This window comes from Thalia democratica, chromosome 6, assembly GCF_965202585.1.
Source record: "Thalia democratica chromosome 6, ktThaDemo2.hap1.1, whole genome shotgun sequence".
Lineage (NCBI taxonomy): Eukaryota > Metazoa > Chordata > Thaliacea > Salpida > Salpidae > Thalia > Thalia democratica.
The window spans coordinates 37,926,805-37,938,171 of record NC_139170.1 but is presented as its reverse complement, the minus strand read 5'-3'; the positions used below and the strand labels follow the sequence as shown (position 1 = coordinate 37,938,171).

Sequence of the window (11,367 nt, the reverse complement as noted above, 5' to 3'; positions counted from 1 at the left end):
GATTGATGGAGATAATTATTAAGTCTTTGAAAAATTTTTCAAACACAAGTTGCATAAAAACTTTTTGATATAATTATAAGTTAAAAATGTTAAGACTGCTCATGATACCATATTCATCATTTTAACATAAGGAGTTATCAAAATTATTTTTTCAGGCATTAAGTAATGTTTTATTTGTTTTGTTGTGATTTGTATTTAAACTATTAATCCTAATATTTTCTGAATTCCATTAGAAGGGATCTTTTAAGTCTTTTTTTATTTTTTAGCAAAGCTAACAGTTGCTTTTAACTTTTTGAAAACTTTCTATGTATGAGTAATCAAAGTTAGTGAGTATTATTAGTTGCTTTTAAAAGGTTCAAATTAAAAACAAAAAAATTTAATTAAAAAATGTTATTCTATAATTTGTTAGCAATCATATTCTAACTTTCTCACCTTCTTTTCATAAATATACTCTTGAAAGTATTTTTTACTAAATAAAAATTGATTTCTTTATTTTTAGTAAAATAGTTTTAAATTCAAAGTTTTAAATGTATTATTCCAATATAATTTCCAAATATTTCAAGGAAAATAAATTTAAAATAAAAGAAAAATCTTAATCTAATTTTTTGAGAAAGTGACTAGTAAAACAATGTTATTTATAGGTATGTTTAAGAAGTTTTTTCTAAAATTAAACATCAAACATTTTATTTACAGTACTTGACTTTTGAACTTAAGTATTCTCAGTGAGCTTTTTTGCATAAAAACAAGACAATTTTGTTGTATACTTAAATTATGAGCAGAAATAAACATTTATCTACTAAAATATAGTTGTAATAAGGTATTACTTTTGTATTGTTAGTGTGAATAATATTTTTTATTAATAGAACATTGTCTTTGTTTTAAAATATAAAATTCAGTTTGGTGTACTATTAGCTGGGATTGGCGAGCATTTGGTAGTCGTAGGCTATAATTAAAGTATGTTAATATTCTTAACTGCAATTAAAGTTTTAGTTTCTACTATGCTATCAAAATTTAAAATTCTTGCATAATTTCTAACCAAGATTATTTTACTTTTCACACAAAATTAAGAACATCTAGTGTAGGTTCATAAATTTTTCATAGGATGCAGTTTGATAATCTTTGTATTAGTATACTCATTATGTAGATGTACTTGATTAATGATGATTCAGCTACAGCTTCATTTAAGTTTTTTATTGTCTCTGTTTTAAAAATCAAATTCAATAATTTTTTTTTGACTTTGAATATTATTTTAGCTCTGTTTTTGTAAAATGAGTGAATCAAAGGAAAACGTACAGTCTGTGTTATCAAGTAAGTTAAATTTATTGATTCTTCAGACAAACTCAAAAAAAAGTAAATTGCTTGCTTTTATATATTATTTTTAATTTAAAGCTATCTTTAATAGTTCGTGTTAAGTGTTTGATACACAACATTCTGAATATTGAGTGATTAACTAGGTATTATGGTTTATATAAAAAGTTTTAATTAATAATTTAAGTACTTTGATTACCACTTCTACTACTATAACAGGGTTGCCAAAATCCTGGAATTTGACAATTTAGGTTAAAAACCTTCGATTTGAGTAATTTTGAAAAAAAAAGTAAAAATCTGGAATTTTGAACAAAAATTACTAAAAAACCCTGGAAAAACCTTGAATTTTCAACAAATTTTACATGTTCAGTAGTAAAATTTTGATTTGACACAAAAAATGCATCATATAGATGAAAAATTTTAGTGATTGTCAAAATTTATTTTATTAAAAAACACATTTAAAGTATCTTTTTAGTATCTTTTCAATGTTTTTGTACTGTTTAACCCAGTTTCTTACTTGAAACTGAAAGTAAATCCAAAAATGTGTAATTTTGAAAAACTGGAGGAAATTTTGAAAACCTGGATAAAGTTTGCCTGAAACATTTTGCAACGCTGTATAGTAATAATCATAAAAAAATAGTAATAATAAAACTAAACAGAGCTTGATGCACAAGAACATGACCAGCTAAACAATTCAGCAATGGAAGAAATTAACCAGGATGTTAGTTTTTAAACAATTTTTCAATTTAAATGTTGGTAGTTTGATAATTAAGCTTAAGTTTTTTATGTAATTTCATTTACTAATTTTTAGTAAAGTATTTATGCATTAGTATGTTTTACAATTACTTAAGTAACCAATTAAATCAATTTTGCTACTTGAGAAAATAATTAAGACAAAAAATATTTTTTTACATAAGAGCACTATAATGGATTACATAAACTTGAGTTAAGGGCATAGGGGGGTCCAACATAATTTTTTACATTATAAAATTGACTTTTCTATTCTAAGTACAAATTACATGCCAGTTTATTAAAATTAGAATTTTTAATTATTCTTTGAGTTATACACACTTTTGTAAAAAGATTCCAATACAAACATATTGACTTTTTTACTTTTTAGATTGAATAATAGACTTGAGTTTAAAATGAACCTTAATTTTGATAAAAAGTTGCTGGAACATATAAGCTAATATTTAATCTTAAATTACTTGTTGAAAAAGTCAACAATTTTTATGTTTAAAATCAGATTTACATTAATAGTTTTTTAATTTATATAATTAAATTTTTCTCCTTGGATGGAAGTAGAGACATTAAATGTTACTCTTTAAGTAAATTGTAACTGTTTGATTAGATAAATAAAACTAGTTGTAAGTATCACTTTAGTATTTATATAACTGTTTTAATATTGTGAATAGAAATTTAACTAAACGAAATTTTGTACATAGTGTACTGTTTTCAATACTATTCTTTTTCCTAAGAATTATCTAATCTTAAGCTGTTTAAAAAGTCATTGTAGTAATAAATTATTCTAAAAATTTTTTTTTTTGCATTCAACAAATTTTTTTTTATAAAACATTTTTTTACTAATTTTTTATTTTTATCAAATTAAAACTTGCATAAAAAAAAAAGGTTTTTTTAATAATGTTAGTATGATTTGTGTTGATTAGATTCATGAACTTAAATTTTTATGACATGAACATAGTTTGTATAATTGTTAAAAATTAAAAAGTTTCAAATTTTATGGAAGCTTAAAAAACCAGTCTCTAGAATTTTAATGCCTTTTGAAAAAACTATTAAAAATAGTAATATGATTTATTTGTTTAAGTAACTATAAAAATTGTAACATGTAGAAACTTGATTTGTTCTTTTTAAAGAGCCATTGTTTAATATAATATTTTTTTTTAAATGACTTCTAATTATAAATATAGACATGGGTTTCCCTAAGTGTGCATTTCTAGCTATCAGGTAGAATAATGTATAAAGAGCAAAAAAGTAAATGGTTGTTAAACTAGAAAGGAGGCAGTATTTTATTTCAATTTATTGAAGTTTGATCTAATTTAAAACAAGTGGGCGAATATTAAAAATGTTAAGAATATTATTTAGATCAATTATACTTGCTTGTAGGTTTCAAAATTTGATTTAATACACTACTTTAAAAATAATATGAACCTAATCAGTGTCGCTTTTTGAGTCTTTTTAGAATGTTTATCCAGTATGGTTTGTACAATTATTTCAAAGCAATCGAAATATGAACATAATCATTTTTTACAGATAGTGAATACAACTCAGCTAGTTGATGATGTTGTTTCTATTTCTGAGTATTGTGAGCAATTTACTGATGATTCATCTATGAAACAAAAAATTATGGTATTTTTTTTACAAAGTTATCATTGATTAAATTTAAAACATACTTTACATTTTAAATATGTGAAAAATTGAACATATTTAAACATTATTTAGAACATTTTTTCTCAAATTCATAAGTTATATTTGAGGGTTAACATTAAAGAGACTACAAAAACTAGAAATATTCATTGAATAATTATAGTTTTTTAAATCAATAAATAATTGACATTTTAAGATTAAAATTGGTTTTTATAATTTAATTTTTTCTTATAAGGAAAACAAAACAAAAGATTAATAATTCCAATTGCAAATTTACAAGTCACTTAATTATGGTATGTTGACTTAAAAACTTAACTCTAAATCTGGATAAATTTTCATTGGAATATTTATTTATGCCGAATAATTAGGCTCTTTCCATTCCTTCTAATAATTTGATTAAGATTTTTTTTGCAATTATTACTTTTACATATCTATACTACTGTAGTTGAAGTCTAAAACCAAACATAAGTTTTGAATCCCTATACTGTAAAAAATTTATTAAGTGATCCAAATACTTAAATCTAATTTCAACTTTAAAAAATAAACAAATAAGCAAGTTTGAATACAAGAAATATTTTTTCAATATTTTAACCATGTGTTGCATTTACATAAACAATTTAAAATTATAAAAACTTGACTCGTAAATACAGGTAGTTGTATACAAACTTAAATTAGTCACTTAAAATATTTTAATAATTTTTTACTTGTTGCAAGATAAACTCGTCTGAGCTTTAGAAAGTTGGTGAACTAGTATGATTTTCAACAAGTTACCAATGCATTAACTTTTCACATAAAATTGAATATTTTTTCAGTCGTTGCAAGACAAGTTCAGCGGAGTGAGGCGGGTGCGGGGAGACGGGTCTTGCTTCTACCGCGCTTTCTTCCTCAGCCTCATGGAACACTGCTTGAAAAACAGAGAAATGTTTCCCTTGTTAGTTTGAGTGGTTGTAGTTTTGCTATTGCCCGTATTCTGATGTATTACTTTAAGTAGAAATTGTATTAGTAGATATTGTTATTCGCTTGATGTAAAAAACAATGAGTTTTAGCTGTCTGACCATTAGTTGGTGAACTAAAGTGTTAATTTTGGTGATAAAAACTAAGTAAACTAAAAAAATAACACAGGATTAAATAAAAAAAAAAAACTAATAACACCCCTAAATTGTTGTTTATTGCTTAGCTTTATTTTATATTTATTATGTATACAGTATTGTACAGGGGGCAACTAAAATAAAAGGATTTGAGTACTATTTTTTATTAGTGCATTAAAAATAATACATAAGTAAACTTTTTTAAAAGGTATTTCTCGATATTCTAAAGAGCCTCTCATCTACGCCACAGTTGAAATTTTCTAAAATTATTAACATTAAATTGAAGATTAAAAAGAACCACATAGCTAAATAAAAATAAAAAAGAATTCTAAAGTATATTTATGTCCAAGAGTGCAGTTGTCATGACTTTTTCTTTTAATTACTTTTGGAACAGCTTCTATAATAGTTGGAAAACAAATTGAGTTATGCAAATAAACTTCATATATTATATATTTTTATAAGTTATATTCATATTAAAATGGGTTCTTGAATTTGTAAAAAAATCTAAACTGCATGGCCCTTTTCATAGTTGTAAACCTTTTATTATAAACTTCATAATAAGACTACAATTAAAATATTTGACATCATTTAACCTAAACTAAGCACAAGTTTAGTAGCTATCTTAGAAGTGGCAGGCTTAAGTATCTCATCTTGAAGAAGTAAAGTTAAATTTAAGCTTTTCGAATTATAACAGGCTGATTGAAAAAGCGCGATCAACTGGTGCATGGCTGAAAGAAAACGGATATCCAACTTTCACTGTGGAAGATTTTGAAGAAGCTGTAAGTTCAGTAATAATATAAAAAATTAATTGTTATTTAAAGAACGTTTCACCTTGGTTTTTCACAAATCGATTTTGGTTTTTACAATTTTTATTTTTGGCATATAATTGATGCTGAAGTCACTCAAAGTATTTAATTCTATGGTATAAAGGATAAGATTTAACTAAGCTCCATATCAGGGTTTCTCAAAGTGGGCCATTTGGTCCTCTTTGGGCCATTTTGTAAGTTTAGCGGCCCATAAGGTGCAAAGGGGTTAACGGGGGACCGAGAGTAGTTAGGACCATGAGTTCATAATTTAAAATTCGCACTCGATATTATGAGAAATTTTCAGAAATCTAGGGGTAGTACAAGTTATAAAAGGGACAGCCATAAAGCAATATTTTGAAAGTTACACTAGGTAGGAAAGTCTAAGACGTATGTAAAGGTAGTTTTATGCGAAATTTTGTTGGATGGTCCATGGCCTTTTATTTATTTAAAGGTGGCCTTATGAAAAAAGTTAAGCAAACCCTGCCCTATATGGATAGTAATTACTAAAAAGCTTATAAAATATTACTTTCTAACATAAATTTTTTGCACCCAATTCATAATATAACTTAAAAGTATTATAAATTTTAATTGATTGTTTAAAAAAAAAAAAAAAGTAATTAAGAAAAATGTCTCAGTGAGAAATCTTATTTGACATTTTTAATAACTTAATAAGTTAAACATCTTAAATTTTAGAGTCTCTTAGTCAAAAAATCAAAACAAATAAATATTTTTTCCTTTCTAAAAAGCCAGCTCTTGAAAAAAAAAAGGTTATAAATATTTTAAACTCGCAGTTACTGTATCAGAAGTTTGTCCGATTCGTAACAGCTCGAAATAACATATTGTGCAACTAAGTATCCGCATGCTTCAATACCAGTTTATCAAAAGTAAAAACACGTGACAGTTCATCGAAGGACTGGAGAAGTTCGGTAAGGAAGGGTGCGGTGAGGGCGAGCTGGTCGAGTACTTCAGAGACGACGTCGGGTCCAACTACTTCTTCACGTTCGTCCGGCTGATCACTTCGAAGGAGCTGCAGAGCAACGAGTTGTACCAGTTCTACATGCCCGATCAGACCCCGCTCGACTTCTGCAAATCCGTGCGTTTTATTAACTAGTTGAATTAACACGTTGATTGTTACAACGCTGCGTTAGTACCCAAGTATGTTTTTTAAAACATTGGTAAATAAACTTGTGTGCGAACAGTTAAATAGCTTTAGAAAATAGTTGACAAAAGCAACAAATTTTGTAAAATGACCTATTGTTTTAAGAATATTTTTCTAAAATAATTTATTTTAGATAAATATTCTTAAAAGCTTAACCATCATTTTAACAATATGCTCAAATAAAAGTTAACAGTTTTTATAAAAAAAATTATTGATTTCTGAAATGCAAGTTAACCTCTTATTTTAGGAATGTTTTCGAAATTAAGAGGAAAGTTCTCAACTCACCGTTTTGCCCAAATTGATATTTTAAGTTTCTCAAAAGAAAACAAAAAAAGTCAAGTTTCATTTTTTTTTTGCACAATTTTTCTAAATGCCTTAAGATTAGGGTTTCCCAGACGTTTTTTCATAACACCACTTAAAATGAAGTTTAAAATACTATAATTATGAACAGTATTCAAAAGAAAACTAATGCTATATAAGTCTAAGACCTTTTTTTTACTGTTCATAATCTAGTCTAAAATATTTAGTATAAGTTACAAATTATGGCGTTATGGCCCCCCTTTGCAGCTTATGGACCCTTAAATTTCTGAAAAACCCCACTTAAGGAAACCCTGGTTTAGATTTTTATAGGAAGCTAGACCCGATAATAATTTATTATAGATAGAGAGGTAGATAGTTGCCAAGAAAAAAGACTGCAGTGTTTATAATACGGAACGAAAGTAAGGATTAATACTAAAAATTTTAATTTAGGTATGATATTAACTGGGGTGAGTACAAAAAGAGGTTAAGTGTTATGAGATAAATGTTATGTTTTGTGCATGTTGTTAATGCTTAATGGGTTATTTAGAATCAACTGTTAAAAGTAGTCGACTATCCAAAATAGCCAGTACTAAACATAATCAACTTTCTTGATATTCTGTTTTTTTTAGTTTCAAGCTACTAGAAATTTTGAATATAGATTTGATAGGTATTGTAAGTACGCAAAGTATACAATATAACTTTTACTTTAAAAATTTAAAAAAAACTTCTACGTCTAGTTTTTGTTTTGTCTAAAACGTTTTAATTTGTCATTGAAGTTCATTTTATAAGTACAATTTTAGCATACTAAACATATATTTATAATTAAACACTCTACCCCGAATAGCTTTGAGCTATATAACTTGTATCTTAAATTTCAACGAATTTAAACTCCTTAAATTATCCCCCACAGAATGTGGAACCAGTGTGCGCGGATGCGGACCAACTGCAAATAACGGCCCTGGTCGGCGCTTTACAAGTGTCGGTTCAGGTGGTTTCCCTCGACGATCAGCACAAGGGCGTCTCGTTCATCAACACGCCGGACGACAAGGAGCCCGTGGTGCATCTGCTGTTCAGGCCCGGCCACTACGAGATCATATACAGGAAGTGACACGTCGTTGCTGTGTGACGTCATAATGCGTTGATGTGCGACGTCATAATACGTTGATTTGCGAAGAGGCGCGCGTTGATTCGGTTTAGCTGAATTTTTGTTTAGAATATTTCTCTGTTCTTTCATGCATTTGACTGCGTTGTAATATTTAATATTTCTGTATTTTATATATTTAATTTTGATGAAAAAAAAACTAAGTTATTTCAGTCCTAGAACACCAAAATTATTAAATTTGTCTAAACCTCATTAAATAATGGAAAATTTTTATTCATATGTTAATCTTTTTTTTTGTTCCAACATCTGTGATATTTTCATTTATTATTTCCAAAATATAACACTTTCGTAAGTTTGAGTTTTAATTTGTCTATTGCTTAGAGATTAACAAGTAAATTTAAAACATTTAATAAAAATAATAAATAAAAATTATTAAAAGCAGCTATATATACAACCAATAATTTAACAGTTTCCATTAAAAAACTAAAGTAAATACTATTAATACAGGGTGGCCATTGGTTACATGACAGTTCAAATTCTTAAAAAGCATTCTATTTGAATAAGTTTTTAAACAACTGAAGATCTCGTTTTTTTTTAAACGAGTGAAACATTGTATTGTAATAAAATTTACAAAATTTATCATTGAATCTTTCTCCTTTTTAAGTCGAGAACTTTGATTGCAACCTTTAAAGCAAAAAGTACGAAAAGCATTTAAAGACTAAAACTCAAGAAGTAATATAAATTTGAAAAAATAAAAAATACATATGTTGATCTTATTAATATCTACAAGCTACTTTTTTTTTTTAAATCTAAAATGTTTAAGATATTACTAAAAATAACTGTTTTTTACTTGATCTAAGCCATATCTTGAAAAATAATAAATATTTTGTAAAAAGAAAGAAATTGCTTGTAGATATTAATATAACCTACATATGTATTTTTTGATAAATATAATTTACTCTTTTATATGTAGCTGTTTCAATTTTTTTTAAAGAATTTGAAAAGTCTTGCACCCGTGGCCACTAAACCTTAGAACCTAAAAAATCTGAAATTTGACAATTAAGGCTAAAAAACCTGAAATTCGAGAAATTATTAACAAAAATCTGGTAAAACCTGGAATTTCAATCACTCACATTAAGTAATAAAATTTTGATTGACACCAAAAATCTATTATGAAACAAAAAAAAAATTGTTATCTTATAAGAAATTACAAAAATCAAATATAAAGTAGGCTTTACAGTATATTTTAAATGTTGTTATATCAGGGTTCGTGCGCGTCAGGCTAAGTCAGGCTAAATCAGTTTTTTTGAAAAAAGTTGGAAAACATCAGGCTAAATCAGTTTTTTTATTTAAAAATTTGAGAATCTCAGTTTTTCTCAGTTTAAATGCTTCAAAATTTTTGATTGAAAAAAACTTAAGAAGTCTTTATAAGATCAAATTGAGATTTGAATTTATTTCTAAATAATGATTTAGTTATTACAGACAAAATCAGTCAGTATTTGTAAAAACAAATGCTTAAAACCTTTTGTTGAATCTTTAATAAATATTAAGAGTCTTCATTATTTTGTTTTGAGTAGATTATATACGTCATAATTATGAAAATTCATAAAAAAAATACAGTTTAAACATTACATTTTTGTTCAGCAACTTAGCTGTTTGTTTGAATTTTAATACTCGTTTAAGCGTTTCATTTTAAGTTTTAGTAAAACATGACAATGCACGTCATTTTATTAGAAATCTTCTGGTTATAATGTTATTACTTAGTGTTTAATTAAATTGATTAATTGTGTTTAGTAATATATATTAAATTTTTTACACTAGTAATAGATTCGATATAACAGTTAATTTAAAACTTATCACTGAATTTGCTATGTTAAGGGGGGAGTCTATCACTTTTTTCACAATTTAGTCTTATTTTATTGAGTTGTAACTAAGCTATGAGTTGTTTTTTGCAGATTTTTAAAGTTCTTAACATTTTTGATAGAAAGCTAGTTGAAGTCGGAGACTACAATAGTACTAATCAAGACCCCCCCAATATCTAAAATGACTTCTTTAGGGGATTTTCCTTACTTTGCAAAAATGTCAGGCTAAATTGGTCCCAGTCAGGCTAAATGAAAAAAATTTCGCGCACGAACCCTGTTATATTATTTAACAGTTTTTCGCCTTTAACTTTGCTGCCACAAGATCAGGAAAAGTCAAGAAATCAGAAAAAAATAAATAAAGTCATAAAAAAAAAATTGGGGTTTTTTAAAAAAGTCAGACATTTCAGGAAACCTGACAAAATTTTAAAAAAAAGTCAGTATTTTTCTACTTAAACTTTCAAAGCTCCTTACTTTCCAAAGCCTTCAAATGGTAAACATTTATTAAAATCCTTCAAAGTTTACTTTTTGAAGAATATTTTTAAAGTTTACTAAGTATATTATTTTCTAATTGTTTTTTTTAATTTAGGGATTTTATATCAAATGGTTTAGGTAGTATTTTCTTAAACTAAGTGAACAATTTATATAAGTATTACATGTTTTAGATAAATAGTTTTTGCCATTGGATATTATTACCTTCTAGGTTATTTTAAAACTTTTATGCTAAACTTGACTATATTTTACTGATAAAGCGGTTTATTGAAAATACATAAATCATACACAGATTGTTCATGTGATGTAATAGGAGTTAGATGGTTGAATTCAGCAAAAAAATCTGTTGTTATAACCTGTATAAAAATAAGATTGTAAGTTACAGAAAGTTTCAAGTGTTTGATTTTGTGTTTTAGAATAAGTCTTTATTAGTAGTTTAATTTACAAAAGTCAAGAAAATTTTAGTGAGAAGTTGGAAAATCAGAAAAATTTTATCAGCTTGATCTGTGGCAACCCTGACATTGACCTAGAAATGTGTACTTAAAAAACCTAGAAGAATTTTCTTAAAAACCAGTTGCCACACTTTTGAAAGTAGTTGTGTAACACATAAAATGTTACAAATAACTTGTTATTGAGGCCAGGATTTGATCAGTAAAACATATAAGAAAGTCTTTAATCACTGATTATAATTGTATGCGATTACAAGTTTAAAGAAATACTGTTCTAAAACGCATTAAGAACTTTGTTTGTTTAAAAGTAATATCAACATGAGGCCTTACTTGTTTGAAAATTAAAGTAAATTGAAAACCAGGGTACCCAAATAACTAAATATTGCTGCTTAATAGCGGTTTTAGTCGGCAATATTTAG

General features: G+C 26.3%; 1 protein-coding gene across 1 annotated transcript; it reads left to right on the top strand.

The window, feature by feature from the left end:
- The first annotated feature begins 872 nt into the window (after positions 1 to 872).
- LOC145838430 (ubiquitin thioesterase OTUB1-like) lies at positions 873 to 8,506 on the top strand. Its single transcript, XM_082946019.1, has 8 exons — positions 873 to 954; positions 1,254 to 1,308; positions 1,968 to 2,029; positions 3,580 to 3,675; positions 4,506 to 4,624; positions 5,476 to 5,560; positions 6,489 to 6,680; positions 7,957 to 8,506. The coding sequence occupies exons 2-8, from the start codon at positions 1,269 to 1,271 to the stop codon at positions 8,152 to 8,154; spliced, it is 792 nt and encodes a 263-aa protein (XP_082802145.1). The 5' UTR covers positions 873 to 954; positions 1,254 to 1,268; the 3' UTR covers positions 8,155 to 8,506.
- Positions 8,507 to 11,367: the final 2,861 nt, after the last annotated feature.

Coding starts and splice junctions, on each gene's coding strand:
- LOC145838430 (XM_082946019.1), top strand. CDS start 1,269: ATGAGTGAATCAAAGGAAAACGTACAGTCTGTGTTATCAA. Junction 2,030..3,579: donor TGGAAGAAATTAACCAGGAT/GTTAGTTTTTAA, acceptor CATTTTTTACAG/ATAGTGAATACAACTCAGCT. Junction 6,681..7,956: donor CGCTCGACTTCTGCAAATCC/GTGCGTTTTATT, acceptor TATCCCCCACAG/AATGTGGAACCAGTGTGCGC.